The following is a 24,581-nucleotide window of genomic DNA, read 5'->3' as shown; positions in this document are numbered from 1 at the left end:
AAGGACAATTTATCCTTCACTGTCCAATTTCTCATGCGTATTAAAAACATAGATAGGTAGTATTCTCTACATTTTGAATATAAACAACATTCAAGTAGATAATGAGCTAGGTCTTCAATTTCAAAATTGCCACATACGCAAAGTCTATCGTTCGATGGAATGCCTTGGAATCTGCCCTGTAACATCAATTGTATCCCATCAGCTTGAAACGAAGCCGAGTAAAAGGTACTCGATGGACTCGTTTCATATCAAAGGACAGATATTTTTCTTCTTTAAAATGGAATTTAGATCTGGCTAGCCATTTCATGGCCCTTGAATTTGACACTGCAGCTATATCACCCTGACTTCGAATTTCTGAAATCCAAAGTTTAACAGCATTTCTTACGTTAGAATTAGACATGCTGATTGCTGGCAGACTGAAACCATAACTTGGTAATATCTTTGTAAATTTATAAAGCCAGGAAGTTTCCAAGGTTTTAGTCATCTGCTCAAGAAGACACTTATTTGGGAGCCTGGCCTCATTCATCGAAACTAACTTAAACCAATAATTGAATAGCCTACAATGTATTTGATCTAAAAGTGCCATGATACCAAATTCCGATCTAAGCAAATGTGCTGGACAGGTTAAAGCAACCCCTAAAATCATACGTAAAAAACTATTTGGGACCCTTTCTTATTTCCCTACTATTAAAAGAACCCCAGATTTCAGCCCCATAAATTTGTACCAGCAACACTTTAGGGCTTCTTTTGAAGCATTCAAGAAGCAGCTGGACAACCATCTGCCAGGGATGCTTTAGGGTGGATTCCTGCATTGAGAAGGGGGTTGAACTCAATGACCTTGTAGGCCCCTTCCAACTCTGCTATTCTATGATTCTTTCTCCCCCTCTTCCTCTTGTCCATCATACCCGATGGATGCATTAAACAGTAGGGTGGATTCCTGCATTGAGCAGGGGGTTGGACTTCATGACCTTGTAGGCCCCTTCCAACTCTGCTATTCTAGGATTCTAGGATTCTTTCTCCCCCTCTTCCTCTTGTCCATCATATCCGATGGATGCATTAAACAGTAGGGTGGATTCCTGCATTGAGCAGGGGGTTGGACTCGATGGCCTTGTAGGCCCCTTCCAACTCTGCTATTCTAGGATTCTATGATTCTTTCTCCCCCTCTTCCTCTTGTCCATCATATCCGATGGATGCATTAAACAGTAGGGTGGATTCCTGCATTGAGCAGGGGGTTGGACTCGATGGCTTTGTAGGCCCCTTCCAACTCTGCTATTCTAGGATTCTAGGATTCTTTCTCCCCCTCTTCCTCTTGTCCATCATATCCGATGGATGCATTAAACAGTAGGGTGGATTCCTGCATTGAGCAGGGGGTTGGACTCGATGGCTTTGTAGGCCCCTTCCAACTCTGCTATTCTAGGATTCTAGGATTCTTTCTCCCCCTCTTCCTCTTGTCCATCATATCCGATGGATGCATTAAACAGTAGGGTGGATTCCTGCATTGAGCAGGGGGTTGGACTCGATGGCTTTGTAGGCCCCTTCCAACTCTGCTATTCTAGGATTCTAGGATTCTTTCTCCCCCTCTTCCTCTTGTCCATCATATCCGATGGATGCATTAAACAGTAGGGTGGATTCCTGCATTGAGCAGGGGGTTGGACTCGATGGCCTTGTAGGCCCCTTCCAACTCTGCTATTCTAGGATTCTATGATTCTTTCTCCCCCTCTTCCTCTTGTTCATCATATCCGATGGATGCATTAAACAGTAGGGTGGATTCCTGCATTGAGCAGGGGGTTGGACTCGATGGCCTTGTAGGCCCCTTCCAACTCTGCTATTCTAGGATTCTATGATTCTTTCTCCCCCTCTTCCTCTTGTCCCTCATATCCGATGGATGCATTAAACAGTAGGGTGGATTCCTGCATTGAGCAGGGGGTTGGACTCGATGGCTTTGTAGGCCCCTTCCAACTCTGCTATTCTAGGATTCTAGGATTCTTTCTCCCCCTCTTCCTCTTGTTCATCATATCCGATGGATGCATTAAACAGTAGGGTGGATTCCTGCATTGAGCAGGGGGTTGGACTCGATGGCTTTGTAGGCCCCTTCCAACTCTGCTATTCTAGGATTCTAGGATTCTTTCTCCCCCTCTTCCTCTTGTTCATCATATCCGATGGATGCATTAAACAGTAGGGTGGATTCCTGCATTGAGCAGAGGGTTGGACTCGATGGCCTTGTAGGCCCCTTCCAACTCTGCTATTCTGTGATTCTTTGATTCTAACTCTCTGGTTATATGATTTGCCCTAGGGCCATGTGGTGCCAGTTTTGGAAGGCAGTGGGTGTTGTTTTTTTTTTAAAAAAACTGTTCCCCAAATTTGGGGTGAAGTTTAAAGGAGCCGCCTCCCAACTGACCAGAGACCTCATGCGGCTCTTCCAGCATCCACCGAGTTCTCAAGCAGGCTCTTCTGAAGCTGTACAACAGAGCTTGTCAAAATGTACCAGACGTAGCAAAAAAGCTGTTTTATAGCGATCATAAAATGAACTGGGAAGCCCAAGGCGTGTCTGCACTTTGTGTTCTGGGGACATGTGCCACCTGAATAGATCACTTCCATTAGCATGGCTAAGCAGATACGCCATTTCTCAGATTTCTAATGTCCAGGAAGCGAAAAGCAATCAATAGGGAGGCAGGCGGGCGGGCTTGTGCAGTGTGGCACTAATGGCTCTGTTTGTGGCTTTCTCCTTAGCAGAAGTTGCAAGCAATTTTTGCAAGCAATCAAGGCTGCACATGTATTTCTATACAAGAAAGTATTCTGATTTGCCCAAATTTCTTTTTGCTGCAGTTGGGGGATTGAAACTGGTTGGTTTTGTTTTTCAATAATTCCAGCTATTTGAGCACATACAGGAGGGAGTTAAAGAAAAAAACTGGCTCAGACTTTTATTTTTTTCTATCCTAAATTAAAATCAAACCCAAACTGTTCTTTGTAAGTTTGTTCTTGATCTGTTACTATGTTCTGTTCTGTTCCAGTTCAGCCAAACTAATGTGGCAGTACTTGCCTTCCTCAATCAGAATGAATTGTGACTAAAACAAATGTCGAGGATAACTGTTATATTTTTTAAGGTTTGTCTAGGCAAGAAGGGCTGAGGTGCTGTAAGACGAATCAATGGTACCTTCTCAAACTGGGGAGAGGCAACGAGTGGGGTACCGCAGGGCTCAGTCCTGGGCCCAGTTGCTCTTCAACATTTTTATTAATGATTTGGATGAGGAGGTGCAGGGAATGCTTATCAGCTTTGCAGATGACACAAAATTGGGTGGGATAGCTGATACCCTGGAAGACAGAAACAAACTTCACAGTGATCTTGATAGGCTGGAGTGCTGGGCTGAAGACAACAGAATGAAATTTAATAGGGATAAATGCCAAATTCTACATCTAGGAAATAGAAACCAAATGCACAGATACAAGATGGGGGATACTTGGCTCAGCAATACTACAAACGAGAAGGATCTTGGAATTGTTGTAGATCACAAGCTGAATATGAGCCAACAGTGCAATATGGCTGCAAGAAAGGCAAATGCTACTTTGGGCTGCATTAATAGAAGTATACCTTCCGAATCGCATGAGGTACCGGTTCCTCTCTATTCGGCCCTGTTTAGGCCTCATCTAGAGTATTGTGTCCAGTTCTGGGCTCCACAATTCAAGAAGGACGCAGACAAGCTGGAGCGTGTTCAGAGGAGGGCAGTCAGGATGATCAGGGGTCTGGAAGGAAAGCCCTATGAAGAGAGACTGAAAGAACTGGGCAGGTTTAGCCTGGAGAAGAGAAGATGGAGGGGAGACATGATAGCACTCTTCAAATACTTGCAAGGTTGTCACACAGAGGAGGGCCAGGATCTCTTCTCGATGCTCCCAGAGTGCAGGACATGGAATAATGGGCTCAACTTAAAGAAAGCCAGATTCCAGCTGGACATCAGGAAAAACTTCCTGACTGTTAGAGCAGTACGACAATGGAATCTATTACCTAGGGAGGTTGTGGGCTCTCCCACACTAGAGGCCTTCAAGAGGCAGCTGGACAACCATCTGTCAGGGATGCTTTAGGATGAATTCCTGCATTGAGCAGGGGGTTGGACTTCATGATGGCAGTTCACTAGCAAGGCTGCAGATAAAGGGCTCGGTGGACGAAGAAGGCAGTGGCCCAGTTCAGACATAACGTATCTTGGTTTAATAAGCAGAAATATGGAGGAGCCGCACCCTTTCTCTCCCCCCTTTTCAGAGTGCCACAACTAAGGACTTCCTGACTTAATTAGCCACCATCTCCTGTTAAGTCCAAACAAGGAAACTATGGTAACCAGCATCCGAAACCAATGTCAGATAATGGCTTCAGATCAAGGTTTTCTGATCTGGTAGCCATATTTACTCATCTGGGAACCATAGTTTCCTGGTTCAGATCATGGTTTCTGATCTGGTAGCCATATTTACTCATCTGGGAACCATAGTTTCCTGGTTCAGATCATGGTTTCTGATCTGGTAGCCATATTTACTCATCTGGGAACCATAGTTTCCTGGTTCAGATCATGGTTTCTGATCTGGTAGCCATATTTACTCATCTGGGAACCATAGTTTCCTGGTTCAGATCATGGTTTCTGATCTGGTAGCCATATTTACTCATCTGGGAACCATAGTTTCCTGGTTCAGATCATGGTTTCTGATCTGGTAGCCATATTTACTCATCTGGGAACCATAGTTTCCTGGTTCAGATCATGGTTTCTGATCTGGTAGCCATATTTACTCATCTGGGAACCATAGTTTCCTGGTTCAGATCATGGTTTCTGATCTGGTAGCCATATTTACTCATCTGGGAACCATAGTTTCCTGGTTCAGACATAAGGGGAAGTTTGCTTTCCTCATCTCCCAGTCCCATTCCTTTTTCCTTTATTTATTTATTTATTTATTTATTTTATTACAGTTATATCCTGCCCCATAGCCGAAGCTCTCTGGGAAGTCTACAAAGGTTAAAAACAATGAACATTAAAAACAGATATACAAAAATTTAAAACCATCAAGAACATAAAAACAATACCTATTTAAAAACAATATCGATTTAAAACAACCATTCTGGGGTCAATTAAACATTCAGCATATGTTGAATTTTGTACCATGTCTGCTAGGTGGTGAGATTGCAGGTAGGGACGGTCTTACCTTTTAGTCTCCGTGCATAAAGGGACGTTAGGATTAATTAATCCAGGAAGTCTCCCAACTGTGGCATGTTGAGGAGGGACGGGGCAATGCACACAGGCATGAAAGCTGAGCATATCTTGGCTTAAAGCGTTGCAAAATGTCATTGCCAAATTGGGCCGCTGGGCCAGTATTTCCGTGTGCTGCAGATTGCCTCCCTTCCTTTCCTGTGTTGCATACCTACATTCTGTGGCTGTTAAAAATAATTCAGCAACCACTTCCTTAAAGGCCAAGTTGTTTTAAAAAGAGAGCACCCTTATAGGCAGGTCTGCAAGGTCCAATACAGGGCAGAATGCAGCAGCCTCCAGTGTGCTGATTTTGAAATAGGCCATGGCTCTGACGGACAAGAGAATGGCACTGGGTATGTGTATAATTATATCATATCTTTGTTTTCTCATCGTATTGCATCTAGTCGTGAGCCAGGATTTATAATTTTCCATTGTCCATTTCTCTGTCTACTGTCAATATGTGTTGAAGCCTGTTAGGATACAATATCCCAAAGGTATTAACTGCCTTATTACATAAGCAATTCTACAGTGTAACGTGATTATTCACTTTTTCCCATATGAACTAGAACTGAGCCAGTTATGGAACCTTTTGTCAGTCTGAATGGAACCAAACTGGAATGGCTTCATTTCACAGCTGAATCCAGCTGGAACTAAACCACAGTATTCAATGCTTTGACTCGCTGCATACCAGAAGGGCATGGATGAATGCATGCATACATACATTCACACACACTTATCCTTACTGTTATCAGAAACCTATAGTTCTTTTGAATTCAGTGTCTTTCCATAATATTGTGGATATGTGTTTAAAAAAGCAGTCCTTCTATTTATCAGGCTCTGATAACCTCTCGTTTGGATTACTGCAATGCGTTATACGTGGGGCTGCCTTTGAAAACGGTCCGGAAGCTTCAGCTGGTACAAAACAGGGCAGCACGGTTACTAACAGGGACTGGCCGATGAGGCCTCATCACGCCAGTCCTTTTCCAGCTTCATTGGCTGCCAGTCCAGGTCCGGGCCAGATTCAAAGTGCTGGTATTAACATTTAAAGCCCTAAATGGCTTGGGGCCAGGCTATTTGAAGGAACGCCTCCCCCTATATGTACCTGCCTGGACCCAAGGTCATTTCAGGGGTCCTTCTCCGCGAGCACCTGCCAAAGGAAATGAGGCAGGTGGCTACCAGGAGGAGGGCCTTCTCTGCTGTGGCACCCCGGCTGTGGAATGAGCTCCCTAAGGAGGTTCGTTTGGCACCTACATTATATGCTTTTTAGACGCCAGGTGAAGACCTTTTTATTCTCCCAGCATTTTAACAATCTATAAATACATTTTAACATGGTGTTTTAAATTTGTAATTTTGCATTGCTGCTGTTTTTATCTGGTTGAGCTTTTATATTGTATTTTATATTATGGTTTTATACTATCGTTTTATACTTTGAATGGTTTTAATTTTCGTGAACCGCCCAGAGAGCTCCGGCTATTGGGCGGTATAGAAATGTAATAAATAAATAAATCAATATAAATAAATCAGCTAAAATGTCATAGTATTAAGTTTGCCACCCAGTTAAACATCTTACTTGATTATTCATATATGTTAAATATTCATTGCCTGCATAAATTTGCATATACATAAACTAATAGATCTTAAGTAGGGGAGAGTTTTTTCCTTTGATTTTTAGATGTACATATTTTTCATAGCCGGCGTCATTTTAGAACCATGCTTCTAAAAGGGGACTGCTTTTAAGGTGGCACCCTCTTCCCCATGCTTTGTATTAAAAATAGTTAAGTATTTTATTTTATTTATTTATTTATTTATTACATTTTTATACCGCCCAATAGCCGAAGCTCTCTGGGCGGTTCACAAAAATTAAAACCATCATAAAACAACCAACAGGTTAAAAGCACAAATACAAAATACAGTATAAAAAGCACAACCAGGATAAAACCACGCAGCAGAAATTGATATAAGATTAAAATACAGAGTTAGAAACAGTAAAAATTAAATTTAAGTTAAAATTAAGTGTTAAAATACTGAGAGAATAAAAAGGTCTTCAGCTGGCGACGAAAAGAGCACAGTGTAGGCGCCAGGCGGACCTCTCTGGGGAGCTCATTCCACAGTGGGGGTGCCACAGCGGAGAAAGCCCTCCTCCTAGTAGCCACCTGCCTCACTTCCTTTGACAGGGGCTCACGGAGAAGGGCCCCTGTGGATGATCTTAAGGTCCGGGCAGGTACATATGGGAGGAGGCGTTCCTTCAAATAACCTGGCCCCAAACCGTTTAGGGCTTTAAATGTCAATATCAGCACTTTGAATCGGCCCGGACCTGGACTGTCAGCCCATGAAGTTGTAAAAGGACTGGCGTAATGTGATCTCGCCAGCCAGTCCCTGTTAGTAAACGGGCTGCCCTGTTTTGTACCAGCTGAAGTTTCCGGACCGTTTTCAAAGGCAGCCCCACGTATAACGCATTGCAGTAATCCAAATGAGAGGTTATCAGAGCATGGATAACTGTAGCTAGGCTATCTCTGTCCAGATAAGGGCGTAGTTGGTATATCAACCTAAGCTGATAAAAGGTGCTCTTTGCCGCTGAGTTCACCTGTGCCTCAAGTGACAGTTCTGGAACCAAGAGCACCCCCAAACTACGGACCCGATCCTTTAGGGATTGTGCAACCCCGTCCAGGACAGGGCAAACATCACCTTGCCAGACAGAAGAACCACCCGCTAACAGTACCTCCGTCTTGTCTGGATTGAGTCTCAGTTTATTAGCCCTCATCCAGTCCTTTACCGTGCCCAGGGTCTTTTTGCCCAATTAACTAAGGGCCTCTCTCATCTAGGGTGGGCAACATGTGGCCTCCAGATGTTATAGTTTAGAACTCCTGTGCTGCCTGCAACCCTGTGTCTTAAGTATCTTGGGTAATGTTACATAAATGGTGCCAGTGTTTTGCAGAATCAACAAACTAGGCTTGAGACAGGACTACAGCCACTTATTTATACAGGGGATTTCACACAGCTGCGCTTTTCTGTAATCCATAAACTCCAGGCAAGATGCTTAGGTTCTTAATAATTGCTTAAGTGTGAAGAATCTCTGTAATGTGTGGCGAACCATCAAAAAGATGACGTGTGTAGGCTCAGGATTGTGGTCAGGTGCAGGCAGCCCCCCCCCCTTGACCTGCTCTGGCACAGGTGCGTGCAGAAGCATGTCACTCCTTGGATGGAAATGGCACAGTGTGTGCTTTTGAAATACTGAGCCTCAAAATGCTTGGAACTATAGATCTTGCTTTACAGCTTGAGTGCAGTCCCTACATTATTCAAAGTATCCTTAAGAAAACGCGATGGTTGGAGAGCAGGTATCACCACTCTGGTTGTCTACATGTGGTGTGGTCTTGAGAGGTCCAGTGCTTCCATCATGAGCTCCTGAGTTCTTTCTCTAATAGTGTAAAGCCCGTGTCCCCCTAGGCAGTAATACTCTCGCTTCTTTCCCACAGAGGCACTCATGAATAGAATCATAGAATAGCAGAGTTGGAAGGGGCCTACATGGCCATTGCGTCCAACCTCCTGCTCAATGCAGGAATCCACCCTAAAGCATCCCTGACAGATGGTTGTCCAGCTGCCTCTTGGGTGGGAGAGCCCACAACCTCCCTAGGGAACTGATTCCATTGTCGTACTGCTCTAACAGTCAGGAAATTTTTCCTGATGTCCAGCTGGAATCTGGCTTCCTTTAACTTGAGCCCGTTATTCTGTGACCTGCACTCTGGGAGGATCGAGAAGAGATCCTGGCCCTCCCCTGTGTGACCACCTTTCAAGTATTTGAAGAGTGCTATCATGTCTCCCCTCAATCTTCTCTTCTCCAGGCTAAACATGCCCAGTTCTTTCAGTCTCTCTTCATAGGGCTTTGTTTCCAGACCCCTGATCATCCTGGTTGCCCTCCTCTGAACACGCTCCAGCTTGTCTGCGTCCTTCTTGAATTGTGGAGCCCAGAACTGGACACAATACTCTAGATGAGGCCTGACCAGGGCCGAATAGAGAGGAACCAGTACCTCACGTGATTTGGAAGCTATACTTCTAGCAGCCCAAAATAGCATTTGCCTTTCTTGCAGCAATAACGCACTGTTGGCTCATATTCAGCTTGCAATCTACAACAATTCCAAGATCCTTCTCCTTTGTAGTATTGCTGAGCCAAGTATTCCCCATTTTGTAACTGTGCCATTGGTTTCTATTTCTTAAATGTAGAACTTGGCATTTATCCCTATTAAATTTTATCCTGTTGTTTTCAGCCCAGCACTCCAGCCTATCAAGATCACTTTGAAGTTTGTTTCTGCCTTCCAGGGTATTAGCTATCCCACCCAATTTTGTGTCATCTGCAAATTTGATCAGCGTTCCCTGCACCTCCTCATCCAAATCATTAATAAAAATGTTGAAGAGCACTGGGCCCAGGACTGAGCCCTGCGGTACCCCACTCGTTACCTCTCCCCAGTTTGAGAAGGTTCCATTGATAAGTCCTCTTTGAGTCCGATTCTGTAGGCAACTGTGAATCCACCTAATAGTGCGAATGCAGACGCCACGTCTGAAATGTGCATCACATGCCCCGATTGGCCGCCTAAGTCCCCTTCCCATTGGCGGCAGCTGCACCCAGGCCCGCCTTCACGCCGCACTGATTGCCCGAGCAGGGCCTTCTGTCATTCTGCTGTTGGAGGGGGCTGCCCTGCCTGTTTGGCGCGGAGGGAATTTAAAGCTCGAGCTTTGAACTTTTTCGAACTTGGGAAATTTTCTGCACAAGCTTCAGTTTAAAACAAAAATGATCAATATAGGTGTAGCAGATCTCAAGTTATAAGCCATGTACTTACATAAATATAGATAGATGTGGATTCTCCTAAAATATGGGGAAGGTTTTGCTACGTCTTGATCTCTGGCTTGCAGCTAGGGCTGTGCACGCATCCCCCGGTCTGCTTCGGATTCCAATCTGCAACTTCCAGATTGGGTCCGCTCCACACCGATTCGCCAGTGGTGCGCTTCACTTCGCTGCGGAGCTCCGGATCTGAATCGGAGCTCCGCGGCGGCAGCGGCACCAAGTAAGGCCCGCCTCCCTCCTCCATTTGAGTCCTCGGACTCAGTTGAAGCCGCTGCTGGACCGCGGACGGACGCAGGTAAGACCCTTCCCCCCTGCCCCTTTCCCTGTTTCCACCGCCGTCACCGCACGGGTGGCAGCGGCAGGGCCAGGTAACCCCTCCCCCTCGCACACACCACTTACCTGGTCCGTCGCGGCCTGCGATGTACCAGGTAACACCCCCCTGCCCCCTTACCTGGCTTTGCTGCTGCTGCATCTTCACGGGCGGCGGCAGCACCAGGTAAGGCCCCCTTACCTTTTTTTCGGAGCTCCGGATCAAGGTGAAGGATCCTCCTTCATCTCGATTCGATCCGATCCGCGACGCTCTGCTGCTCCCCACACCCGATCCTCTTTGCCTCCGCCTTAAGGGGAGGCAAAGCACCCCGATCCGCTTCTGCTTCTCCGACCCGAAGAGAAGCGGAGCACAGCCCTACTTGCTGCCAAATGTGATTACTTAGCCTGCTGCTTCCTGAGATAGCCACTAGATGGTGGTATATCCCAGATTCCCGTTATAGTTCAGTTCTTCCAAAGAGAAATATAAACTACATCACTTAGCCTTAAAACGCAGGTAACTTCTATGGCTGTATGGACGTACTTTAAATTGAAATTTTAGAGAAACAGTGTTAGAGCAGTCACAAATTAAGGATCCATTTCTAGCAAGCCTTTTTCTTCATTAGAGAAAGAGACTCAAAGCCAGGGGGAGTTGTTGATTGTGAGGATACACAGAGATATCCAGCCATAAATGGCTGCATTTGGGATTGATGTTTTGGTTAATAGTTAAAAGGGATTTCCTGATAGAGATAGGTTTTATTATTAGAGAGAAGTGGAATTATTGGCTCTGCCCATAAGGAATATTTTGATTAAGAAACGGCAAAAGGAAAGGTGAGAGCATTTGAAAGCCCAGTTCTGGGGTAAACCGAACTTGCATTCGTAATCAGTACCCAGCAGAAAAACTAGAAGCCTGTAGCCAAGGAATTGGCTAATTGCTTCGAATCAAAATGTGAGACGTAGCATCACCCACGCTTTCCCCCATTTCTTGGAGCTCATCGCCTTTTTGGGGTTGCAAGGTCACGGTGTTGCAATGACAGTAGAAGCCAGGATTGGGAGAATCCTACTGTCAAGAGTTTAGAGCCTCTAGATCAGGGGTTCTTAACCGGTGGGGTACGCCTCCCCAGGGGAGGTTTGGACCGACTCCAGGGGAGGTGTGAGTCGCCTCTCAACCATAAATTGTTTATTTTACAAGTACACAGCAGTGCAGCTTGGCCCAACCTTATTTCTTTCTACTAGTCTTAGGAGCTACGACGTAGCTCATTTGTACACCACGTACGTACCTGCTACACGTGCGTTAGCGTTCGTGAAGAACAATCAAACTTTCAAGGTAAGTGACTGCTTTGTTCTAAGTCACTTTTTTCCGGTTTATTGCAAAAAGTATGTATATATATATTTGCATTTCTATACCACCCAATAGCCGAAGCTATTGTGGGTTTGAAATCCTTTCACATTTAATTTGGACTCTATGGATGATGCTGATATGCAAAAAGATGACCTTATTGAGTTGCAGAGCAAAGCCTTGGTCAAGCAAAATTTCTTCAATCAAAATCTTGGTGAATTTTGGTGCTCTCAAATGGCTGCATATCCTGTTCTGGCAAAGAAAGCTATTTCATCATTAATTCCATTTCCATCCACCTATCTGTGTGAATCTGGATTTTCAACCGTCAGCATAAAAAACCAAAGCTAGAAATCGGTTCGATGCCAGAGATGATATGCGCCTAGCATTGTCTAACATTGTCCCTCGAATGACTACTCTTGCTGAGCACAAACGGCAACAGCGATCACATTGAAGTTATTTTGAAATTATCCTTTTATGTGTGTAGTTATTAGAAATACTTTCTTTAAATGCAGGTTTTATTTCCACAAAACTGTTCATTGCTTGTGTTTGTGTTCTTTTCATTGAATATGCATTTTTTTAGTCCAGAGACAGAACTAAAAAATGCAGACTTGTCCTGCCTAAGCCTAAATTTTAGACCGTTAATACATGGGAGGCGTGGGTCATAAGATTTTTCACAAGGGAGGTGTGACACCAAAAAGGTTAAGAACCACTGCTCTAGATCTAGCAACCTGATTCGCCCTGTTGGTTCCCTAGGCTGTTTATCCTTCCTCTTAGACCATTGACTACTCCACATCCTTCTTTCAGTACTGTTGCCTCTGGGCAACCTGCCCCTCTTTCTTCCGTACCTCCTGGGGCCTCTTCCCAGTTCTTGGCTTCTCTCATGTGAGGATTTAATTGCAGTCAAACTAATGACTTCCCCATCCCTTATAATAACCAGCCAGCACACTGGTTAGTCCGGAAGCAGCTAAACGTTCTGTGCCACCACCACACTAACTCAGCCGGCCGGTGTCACAGGCTTCACAGCTACAAGTGCAGTGGAGTGTAGATATTTCATATTGTGCCTGCTATGCCTACATTAAGTGTGGTATAGTGGCTAAAGTGTCAGACTGGGAGTCGGGAGATCCGGGTTCTAGTCCCCACTCAGCCACGGAAACCCACTGGGTGACTTTGGGCCAGTCACAAACCCTCAGCCCAACCTCCCTCACAGGGTTGTTGTGAGGATAAAATGGAGAGGAGGAGGATTATGTACACACCACCTTGGGTTCCTCAGAGGAAAAAAGGCGGGATATAAAATGCAATATTAAATAGAGAATTGCACACCCTTTTCTGAGTAGATCATGGATGGGCAGATGGTAGTTCTCCAGATGTTTTGGACTCCTAGCAGCCTCTGCCAGCATGGCCAACGGTCAGGAATGCTGGGAGTTGAAATCTGAAACATCGGGAGATCTACTTACTCTTCATCCCTAGAGGACTACTCTGCATGAGCAAGTGCTTTCAGCAATACTACAAACGAGAAGGATCCTGGAATTGTTGTAGATCGCAAGCTGAATATGAGCCAACAGTGCAATATGGCTGCAAGAAAGGCAAATGCTATTTTGGGCTGCATTAATAGAAGTATAGCTTCCAAATCACATGAGGTACTGGTTCCTCTCTATTTGGCCCTGGTTAGGCCTCATCTAGAGTATTGCGTCCAGTTCTGGGCTCCACAATTCAAGAAGGACGCAGACAAGCTGGAGCGTGTTCAGAGGAGGGCAAACAGGATGATCAGGGGTCTGGAAACAAAGCCCTATGAAGAGAGACTGAAAGAACTGGGCATGTTTAGCCTGGAGAAGAGAAGACTGAGGGGAGACATGATAGCACTCTTCAGATACTTAAAAGGTTCTCACACAGAGGAGGGCCAGGATCTCTTCTCGATCCTCCCAGAGTGCAGGACACGGAATAACGGGCTCAAGTTAAAGGAAGCCAGATTCCGGCTGGACATCAGGAAAAACTTCATGACTGTTAGAGTAGTACGACAATGGAACCGATTACCTAGGGAGGTTGTGGGCTCTCCCACACTAGAGGCCTTCAAGAGGCAGCTGGACAACCATCGGTCAGGGATGCTTTAGGGTGGATTCCTGCACTGAGCAGGAGGTTGGACTAGATGGCCTTGTAGGCACCTTCCAACTCTGCTATTCTATGATTCTATGAGTGCAGCCCACCCCCGGGACCCTTATTCTCCTTTCCAAACTTGTAATTGATTCTTGTGAAGGTTTGCACCCTTTCCCCTTTATTAACACAAACTCCACAAATGTTCTCCATATCTCTTCAAAATCATTTCACTTCGATACTCCTTTTTTAACTTTGATACTACACGTAAGCTTGTCACTGATAGCAATACCCGAAACTTCCTTGTACCATTCTTCTATTTGGAAATCACCTTGCTCCTTCCATTCCCTGGCCATCATCGGTCTAGCTGCTGTCAATAAATTAGTTATTAACTCTTTACTAGCTTGCGTACAATTGACCTTCTCATACATTGAAAACAATGCTATACTTGGACATACCTCTAATTTTTTTATTTTATTTTTTTGCTGCTAATGTCTTCAAAATAGAAAAGTACTGTAGCTTAATTCTCACTTGTCTAGAACGCAAGTTTTATCTACCTTACGCATTTTTGCACTTCAGGCTCCCCCTGGCCTCAAAAATTCAGACAGTCTAAAATGTGTGGAACAGTTGAACTTGTTGAATTGTTAAGTGTGCGCATGCTCAGACGTTCTTTCCTCTCTGCCTGAACCACGTCTTTCGCCTAACGTGCATAGTCGCGTGCCGTGACACCACCCACATCTGCAGGCTCACTAAAAGGGATCTCACTTTGTGTTAGGCCATAACTTGGTGCAACATGGTCTTGTGTAATGAAGTGCCAGGTTCAATCCGCAGCACTTCCAAATGAGTTTGGGTAGCAGGGCAGGAGCCTCTGCCAGTTGCAGTAGACTGTCTTAGATGGACCAGTGATCTGAGTGTATGAGACCACTTCAAGTGTTCATACGCCCCTATCTAGACAGGGATAACCTGGCTTCAGTTGTCCATGCTCTGGTAACCTCCAAGTTAGATTACTGCAATGCGCTCTACGTAGGGCTGCCTTTGAAGACGGTTCGGAAGCTGCCGCTCATGCAAAATGCAGCGGCCAGATTGATTTCGGGAACCAGAAGGTTCGACCCTATAACACCTGCTCTGGTCCGCTTGCACTGGCTGCCTGTATGTTTCTGAGCCCAATTCAAGGTGCTGGTTTTGACCTATAAAGCCTTACACGGCTTGGGACCACAATACCTGTCGGAATGCCTCTCCCGATGTGAATATACCCGGTCACTACGTTCAACATCTAAGGTCCTCCTCCGGGTGCCTACTCCGAGAGAGGCTCGGAGTGTGGCAACGAGGGACAGGGCCTTTTCGGTGGTGGCCCCCAGACTTTGGAACGATCTCCCTGATGAGGCTCGCCTGCCGCCAACGCTGCTATCTTTCTGGCGCCAGGTTAAGACTTTCCTCTTTGCCCAGGCATATGGCAGCACATGTACACTGATGGTGCTATATAAATAAATAATAATAATAATAACATCCTAACTACCCACATGTTTAGTTTTTAATCGGTTATTATTATTATTATTATTATTATTATTATTATTTATTTATATAGCACCATCAATGTACATGCTTTTAATGCTTTATGTGTGTATGTTCTGTGTTTTAGAGTTTTAAATTTTGCATACTTGTTTTTACCTCAATTTTAGAATTTCTGTAAACCGCCCAGAGAGCCCTGGCTATGGGAGCGGTATAGAAGTGTAATAAATAAAACAAATAAATAAATAATGGCACTTGGCAAACTGCCCTCCCTCATGTGGTTTCTTCAGTAGGACATAGGCGCCACAGCAGCAGTGAACAGAGACAGCATGGCCATGGTTATCCATGCTCTAATAACATCCTGTTCAGCTTAATGCAAGGCACTGTACGTGGTCCTGCCTTTTGAAGACTCTTCAGAAATGGAAGCTGGTACAAAACACAGTGGTTCAGTAACTAACAGACCTTGCAAATGGAATATATTATTATTATTGTTGTTGTTGTTGTTGTTATTATTATTATTATTATTATTATTACTATTATTATTATTCTCTTCGTCGCTCATGGCGGTATTTCTAGACGAACACAATGGGCTTTGCCAAGTCATGCTGTCTTTTACAGATTCAGGAATTTCCTGATAATTGAGCATGTTTTAATTATGTCTGCTTTCTGGATGTTGGTGTTGATGTATTTCGGTAGGCCCGGTTTCTGAAGGTTTTCTGTATAGTTTTTTGATGTGATGCCGGCGGTGACTGATGTGACTAACGGAATAATTGTGACCTTTTCCTGTTGCCATAGTTCTTTGACTTCCATGACCAGTGGTGTGTATTTTTCTCTCTTTTCCTCTTCCTTTCCAAAAACATTTTTGTTGTTTAATATTGCTGTGTTGATGAGGTATCTGTTTTTTTGTTTTTGTTTTTGTCTATAACCGTTCTGTCTGGTTGGTTGCAAGGTATTGTTTTGTCAGTATGAATTGTTCTGTCCCAGTATATTTTATAATCTGCATTTTCCAAGATTGTTTTGGGTGAGTATGTACAGTATGGTGTAGATTGTTTGCTAAGATTGAATTTGATGGCCAGTTGTTGGTGAATTATTTTTGCAGCTGTATTGTGTCTGCCCATATAATCCATTCCTGCCAGAATTTTACATCCTCCTGTTTCATGGTTTATTGTTTCTTGAAATTGGTGGCATTTCCTGCATAGGTCTGTTGTTACATTGTCATCTTTTATGATGTATTTTTGGTAGTTCTTGGTTGCTATAACTTGATCCTGAATAGCTATTAGGAATCCTTCTGTTTCTGGAAATAGCTCACCCTTCCTGAGCCATTCGTACGATTGTTCTTTGTTGATTTGTGAGTTCTGTATCATGTTGTAGTGCATAGTGTGATTTTTGTGCCCACTTTTCTTCTTCTCTGCACCTGAGAGTGGTTGTGATTGGTCTTTGTTTGGTTGTGCTAGGTTGAATGGGGTGCAGTTTTTACCTGCTTGTATGAATGGGGATGTTTTCAGTGTGGAAAAATTCTCTGACTGATTTTATCTGTTTAGCGTGGATTGTGTTAACCCAGTGGGTTTCCATGGCCGAGTGGGGACTGGAACTCGGATCGACTCCCAGTCCAACACCACACTGAATACATCTCTTAAATCTTGGAATAACTATACTGGCTCTTGGTCCATTTCCAAGCACAATTCAAAGTACTTGCTTTAGCTTTTATGAGCCTTAAAAGGGTTAGGACCTGTTTACCTTAGCAGATTTTAGGCTTGAGGAATCTACTTTGTTTTTTACTAGAACCTCAACATCCAACAACCAGAACCTAGTGCAAATGACATGCGCTTAGAATTACAGAACTTTGAGCCCATGGATTTGCTCTGAGTGCTGATGAAGCATCTAATATTTTCTAAGAACTGCACAGACATTAAAAGATAAGACAGTCCTCCTACCTGCAGCCTCACCAACTATTAGGTGTGGTACAAAAGGAGGATGGAATGGCTCAGGGAGCAGAGGAAAGCAAGCGAAGTCGAGCATCAATTCCCGAAGTTACAAGATTATTGGTGTTGCATTAAAACGGCTTTGAAAAATGGCTTTTGGATTATAATTTTACTGTGAGCTGCTCAAATATTGAAGGGTGGGGGTAACGCATATTAATAAGCAAATAAAAAGAAAAGGCAGAGATCAGTGACGACAAGGACCTTATACCTTCTTCTCTGGTCTGCTTGGAAGGCTGAAACGCATCTGTTTCTGCTCTGTGGCCTCATTCCCCTCTCTGCCAAGGGCAGAGATGAGCATCGTCCACCACACTGCTCTTAAACTGGGTCCCAGGAGTATAGAAATCGGCCAGTGGTTAGCTCTTGGTCTGCAATAAGAAGGAAATGGCCCTTTTAGATAGCTATTATTAGGCTAAATCTGCCCGGAGGATCCATTATTTCTTGTCCTCCCCCCTCCCTTCTTGCCTGCCGCCTCCTTTGGACAAGACCCAAAGTCATTTGCTCTTTCTCCCTTTTTTGCGGCTACTTTTGAACATCCAAAGCAGCTTCCATTTCTCAACGCCAAAGATTTCGCCATGCAGGACACAAGCCGACTGTCTGTCATCTCACAGTTCATAACTTCTAGGTGAGATGGGGAGGAATGCAGTTCACATCTTGACCCAAGTGACCAAGTCATGCGCTCTGCCTCAGCTCTCCTTCGCCTACTGGGATGAATAGCGTCCTGCCTTGCAGGATTGCTATGAGGTTGAATTGGTTTAGAGCAGGAAGATTTTTTTTTCACCCTAATGGTAAGAATAGCTGGGCCAGGGGTGGGCAACTTGCAAGACGAAACAACAAATCACGGACAGTGGATGTAGCAGTTTGAGTGTTTCTGCTTGCTGTTTTGAAATGTCTTGTGGAAGTCTCTTGCGGTCTTCATTTTCTGCCTTCCCACCCACCAGCAATAGCCCTTTAGGGTTGGTCATTGCAGTACCAATGACTTTCCCAGGCTCCAGGCTTGTGGTGCGGTTGCATCGAAGGAAATTCTGCAGAGAAGTTGGCATGAATTGTCATTTTCATTCCATGTTACAGCCGGTTTTATTGTCTTATGTCTCTTCCAGCTGCCCAAAAGGCCCGGGACCAATTTGAAGAAGTAGAGAAATCCCTGAAAGAAATGGAGGAATCTATCAGGTATGGCTGTAGGCTAAATGTTGCATATCCTCAAGGATTTTGGGGGCCTCAGTGGGCAGGAAGGAGTGCCTCCCTGTTGCTGCTTTGACAAGTTTTTGTGCATTCTTGACACACTTTAGTCTCCCCCCACAACTCCCTCTAATGTGTATCCACACATGGTTCAGGGACAGCCATCAGTCACTTTGTTCTCTTTGAAGTGCTGTTGTCCTGAGATGCACTTTCATTATCTCCTTCCAATACACATTTTATTTCTGAAGGATATTGTGGTTGAGGTTTAACTTAAAAAAAAACGCTAAAAATCAGGGCATGATCCGATTTCCTTCAAAGTTGGCATGCGTAAGTTCCTCTGTGGAAGCTGTCATGGTGCCCAGTTACATGTGTGTATCTTCGAAAATGACGGAGATGAATGCAGTTTTGTAAATGGGGGAATTTTTAAAATTCCCTAAAAATTGGGACGATCCGATTTGCTTCAAAATTGGCATGACTAAGGAGCTATTTAAAAGCTATCATGGTGCCCAGTTACATGTGTGTATCTTGAAAAATGCTGAATGCAGTTTTGTAAATCGGGGGAATGGTTGAGGGTTAAATCGTTAAAAATTCACTAAAAATCAGGGGATGATCCCATTACTTTCAAAGTGGCCATGCCCAAGGTACTATGTGGAAGCTGTCATAGTGCCCAGTTACGTGTGTGTATCTTGAAAAATGACGGAGATAAATGCAGTTTTGTAAATGGGTGTGTATAGAAGCTTTAAAAATTCCCTAAAAATCAGGGAATGATTCGATTTGCTTCAAAATTGGCATGACTAAGGATCTATTTAGAAGCCATCATGGTGCCCAGTTACATGTGTGTGTCTTGAAAAATAAAAAAGTTATAGGCGTTTTTCTATTCCAAGGTTAGTCTGTGGGGGGAAATCCAGACCTCCAGATCTAGCTCCGGATTTGGATCCGGATCGGTTTGGAAGAGGTCCGGATCGATCCAGAGTGGTTCGGACCCGATCCGGAAGGTCCGGATCGGGAACTAGAGCAGATCGGGGGGGTCCCTGCACAGCCCTACTACCGTATTTCTTCGATTGTAAGACGCCATCAATTGTAACACGCACACTAATTTCAGTACCACCAACAGGGGGAAAAAACCTAAGACACACCTGCGATTCTAAGACGCACCCCATTTTTAGAGATGTTTATATGGGGGGAAAAGTGCGTCTTAGAATCAAAAAAATAGGGTAATAACCCTAAACCTACTCATTTTTTGGCAGCGGAAAAAGAGGTAAGGGAACTCAGATCCTTTGCCAATTCTTGTGCCTTAAATGATTTCTTCCTAGTCCTGTGGAGGTGTTGGCCAGCTAATGTGTAGAGTGAAAGCGGTGGGGATGGGACATGGCCTGCCGCTTAGACCTTCGCGTGTTGGACACGAAAGCCTGTAAAGGACTCTGTGAGCACCTTCAGCGGAACATGCTTCCAGAGCTCCCGTGATCGGAAACCTTAGGTCTGCGTAGGGCTCTTGAGGTTTGCAATACTACTTTCTTCTTGACATGCCCCTATTTCTCTCCGTTCCAGCCTTCCCCTCTGGCTTCAAACAATGGTGTTTGTACCCCCTGGCCAGCTGCTCACATTGATCCCCAGGCACCCAGTGGTTTGGATAAATGGCACCCTTAGCTGCATTGGGCCAAGGCACCTACCTTATTTTCATAGTCTGGGGGTGGGGGTGGGGGTGGGGGCGTCCTCTTCCTGGGACCATTTTCAATATCCTTGATCTATCTCCTCTCTCCTTTTATTCATGGGAGCTCAGCATGATGGATGTTTGAGGACCCCTGTGCTAAAAAGAGCTGATGTCAATTCTGCTGAGGCTTGCAAAAGGGCGGTCCCTGATCAAATGGTTAGAAGGACTGGCGGTTTTTAAAATCCTCACCTACTCCTGACATTCCCTGCTGCTGTTTTGCTACCTTGACACATCTCAGCCTGGATGTTAGTTTTTAATTTTCCCCTGAAGATGGAAAAGAGTGCTTGGCGTAGGATTGCTCCGGTGATTTGGCCATTGCTTTGATTCCACTTGCCATTCAAATCACATCCTTTTTCTCTCTTCCCTCCCCCAGTCCCAGGTGGGGGAAGGGAGAAGCCAAAAATAAAACTCAAGCTGTCTCCTATTGATTGCATACATAATTATTGCCGTAATCACACACTCCTGAGCTCTTAGGCTGGGAGGGCTGATCAGGGAGCAGATGGGAGACCTCGGCGTGCTCAGCTTGGTTGACCTTGCTGACAGCAGACACTTCATTTAACTATTGGGGGAGGGCATATTTGCTGGTTCCCCCCCCCTACCCCATTCTCAAAGGAAGGAGCCGGAGATGCACAATGCCAGATGCATTGGCCGTCCTAAATAGAGCCTGTGGTTTGGTTATTTCGGGCTGCGCTTTCAGTTTAGACGCCTTTGTGACATGGTGGAGGGACCACAGACTTTGGGTGTGATACATGACTTTGCGACTATTCCCAATATGATTACTATTATCCCCAGTTGGCTCTTTTGGGGACGGCTGCAGTTACAAGTGAATAAAGACGGTTTGCGATATAGGCATTGGTCAGGTCAGCCAGCCCAGATCTTCCTGGCCAAAAATCTTTCAACAATTCCCCTTTCTCCACGGAGCCATCTACCCTGTTATTCATAACAAATGTTCCCCTGGGAGAGGGGTGCATTTAAATACATCTTAACACTGAGATGTCACTGGGGAGGTGTGAATCTAGCAAACTAGCTATAAAGCCATTGTTTGAACGCACCTTAGATATATTTTCCTCCAGCTCAAACGACTGGGACCTCCTCTTGCAGGAAAACTCTTGTAATACTCTGCCATTCATGCCTTTGCAAACCTATTCATTGTTTTTAGAAACCTTCATTTGGGACACAAAATAAATTAAACAATTTAAACCTATGAAAATACAGTTTATTCTTGACATAGCACGTAGGTTTCCTGTGCCCTAACTTTTATTTTGTTTTATTTATTTTTATGTACACCACCTCTGAACAGATTCCGGAGCAGTGAACAATAAAAGATTGTTTTAGAGCCTTTTGGAGGCTTCCTGTATACTGTGTGTGCGCATGCGCACGCATGCGCACGCAGGCACTGGTTTCTTTAAGCCCAAAGGTGCAGACTTGTTTCCCTCCCATCAAAGGCATCTTTCCCTCTTTGTATCGCATAGCTGAAGGGCAAGATAGCAACTTGGGGCTTGTCTGTAGCAGGGGAGGAGGGTGGTCTGTGGTCTGAGCTAGAGATCTGTGAACAGGTTCAAGAATGTGGGCACTAAGAGCCTAAGCTCATTTCTCAACAAGGTCGGTCTAGCACTATGTCTAAGGCAGGGGTGTTGAACCTTTTGCAGCCCAAGGGCTGGATTCAGTTTTGGAGAAGCTCTCAGGGACTGCATTCCCGGGGGGGGGGGGAATGCCCCCCTCCATGTGTGCAAAAAATACCAGCATATTTTAGCTTAAATCTCTTACTGCCTTCAACTAAACGTTAGCAAGAGGCATCTCAACATTTTAGAATGGGGGGAAATGCACAAAAGCCAGGAAACAACAAAATGATTAGTTAATGGGGGCAACTTGCCTGGGGAAGGGGCATGGCCATCTGGGGAACCCCAGCCTGTGGTTTTGCTCTCTCTCCCCCCCCCCCCGGCCTGTGGTTCTGCACCCCTGGAGTGTGTTCAGAAGAGGGCAACCAGGATGACCAGGGGTCTGGAAACAAAGCCCTATGAAGAGAGACTGAAAGAACTGGGCATGTTTAGCCTGGAGAAGAGAAGATTGAGGGGAGACAGGATAGCACTCTTCAAATACTTAAAAGGTTGTCACACAGACGAGGGCCAGGATCTTTTCTCGATCCTCCCAGAGTGCAGGACACGGAATAACGGGATCAAGTTACAGGAAGCCAGATTCCGTCTGGACATCAGGAAAAACTTCCTGACTGTTGGAGCAGTATGGCAATGGAACCAGTGACCTAGGGAGGTTGTGGGCTCTCCCACACTCGAGGCCTTCAAGAGGCAGCTGGACAACCATCAGTCAGGGATACTTTAGGGTGGATTCCTGCATGGAGCAGGGGGTTGGACTTGATGGCCTTGTAGGTCCCTTCCAACTCTGCTATTCTATGATTCTATGAACTAAGAGTTCCTGGTGCCCCCAGGACAAATTCCATTCCAAAGCTTTTAAAGGCACCCAGGCTGCAACCCTGATGACAGGTTCTGGTTTGGTGGGCAGAGTGATTAAACAGCTTCTATCTGGGCTGGAATTGGAGTGTTGCGTGTAAATTATGCCCACTAAAGCAGAGTTCGTCCTGAGGCGATAAACTTTATTTTATTTTATTTATTTATTTATTTAAGCATTTTTATGCCGCCATTCAGCCAAAAAAGGCTCTCACGGCGGCTTACAAAAGTATTTCTTGACAGTCCCTGCCCACAGGCTTACAATCTAAAAGACATGACACAAAAGGAAAGGGGATTGGGAGGGAGGAGGAGGGGTCTTTGTCTTGGCTACGTCACTTCAGATGACAGGTGGGCACTCATATGACCGAATGCTCTTCCATCCAACACCTCCAAGCACACACACACACACACCCCGCACACAGAAAACTAGCATGTCAAGAAGAAGGCTAGAACCCTTCTAGCCAAAACAGTAATTTCTTAGGTTCAGAGCTGGGGCTTGTATGGAGGAGCATTCCATCCTGGGAGCCCCCACCTGCCATCTGAAGTGGAGCAGCCAAGGCGCAGGCTTGCCACCTCAGGCAGAACTAGGCCTAAAACAGCAGGTGCGAAACAAGAGCCTTAATTGAAGCCCCTCTTCAGAATTGGCTCCACGTGTGGCATTTCCCACCCAGCCATCGCTCCGCCGTGGTTGCCCCCCCCCTTCCGCCGATGGGAAATCTTTGGTTTGGCCCATTAGGAAGGCTTTTAACGGATGGGGGAGGAAATGAAGCCGCGTTTGCTAAGTAAGCAGCTAATGGGAGTCTAGAGTAGCAGCTGAGACCTGTTTTGTTCGTGTCATCTTTCAAAACGTGTTTTTTTTTTCTCTCTCTTGGGGTACCGAAAGACTCCCTTCCCCTTTCCTTCTCTCTTCCTAAAGGAAAGTGGAGGCTCTAGCCATTTATTTAGGGTCCACACCCCTTTCCCCCCCCCCCCCAAAGGGCTTGGCATGGCTGGCCATATTTGCTCATCTCTCTCCGGAGGCTCCTCTTCCCTTTTCGCAGGTTGGGGGGGTTGTTGCTGGTGGAGAAGCAGTTTGGTTTAAGGCTCCGGAGGGCAAGATAGATTTAGAACCCCAGCACCCGCCGCGGGCAAGCCCTGGCACAAGAGCCTGCCCCTTTGGACAGCCTGCGGGCTCAAGGAACGGGGAGAGGCCATGAGCGCCACCCACCCACCCCCCGAGGATGAAGGATGGAGAGTTGCCTTCACTGTGGAACGGAGGCAGGAGGGTGAGGAAGCCTCCTCCTTCCTGAAAGCGATTTTGACCCCGCTGGGGCAGAATAGCTTCTAAGGCAGGTCCTTTATGAAACAAAGAGCTTTGCATCTCTGTGTGTGCCTGAGAGAGAGAGAGAGAGAGAGAGACCCATAATTAGGAGTAGCCTTGGTGACAGGGCGGTAACCATGGGATCCAGCCCCCCCAACATGTCCCTTTGCTGCTCAGTGGGGTCCCCCGGGGCTGCAGGCAGATGATAAGGCCAAGGAACAAAGGCAGCTACTTAACAAAGGGTTTGAGCAAAGGGCATTGACCCCTGACACAGGCCTGCCCGGGCCTGCCTTGCACCCGTGGGCCAGGAGGGGGGGGGGGGCGGGTGCCCGGTTAATGCTTGACCCTTGGTGGTGGGTGAAGTCAAGGGGCTGCAGCCCAGCTGGCCGTCCTCACTGAGCCCCCCAGCGTTGGCTGCTGTGGAGGAGCTCAGCCTGCAGAATCCCGAGAGCTCTCGCCTGTGCAGAATTTGACGTACCACGGGGCCCCGCGCTCAGCACAAGGCTGCTCCTCTTGACTTTCTAAGTCCTTGGTAAAATGAGACCCTTTGCCAGAGGGCGGTCGAAAGCACCGCCTCTGCCCCCGTCAAGGAAATCTCCTACTTGCTGTAAATCTCTCCTCAGAACACACACAAAGGCTTCCCATGGTT

At 45.7% G+C, this 24,581-nt stretch overlaps 1 protein-coding gene across 2 annotated transcripts in view; it reads left to right on the top strand.

The window, feature by feature from the left end:
* PRKCSH (PRKCSH beta subunit of glucosidase II) overlaps nucleotides 1–24,581 on the top strand; it is a 77,099-nt gene that overhangs the window by 43,050 nt on the left and 9,468 nt on the right. For both annotated transcript variants that reach the window (XM_063119150.1, XM_063119149.1), the window contains exon 13: nucleotides 18,381–18,450. In XM_063119150.1, the coding sequence (XP_062975220.1) occupies nucleotides 18,381–18,450 (70 nt within the window). The remainder of the gene's footprint in view (nucleotides 1–18,380; nucleotides 18,451–24,581) is intronic.

The sequence above is a fragment of the Elgaria multicarinata genome, chromosome 3, assembly GCF_023053635.1.
Source record: "Elgaria multicarinata webbii isolate HBS135686 ecotype San Diego chromosome 3, rElgMul1.1.pri, whole genome shotgun sequence".
NCBI classification, from domain to species: domain Eukaryota; kingdom Metazoa; phylum Chordata; class Lepidosauria; order Squamata; family Anguidae; genus Elgaria; species Elgaria multicarinata.
The sequence above is the reverse complement of the archived record's forward strand: the minus strand, read 5'-3'. Positions and strand labels throughout refer to the sequence as shown.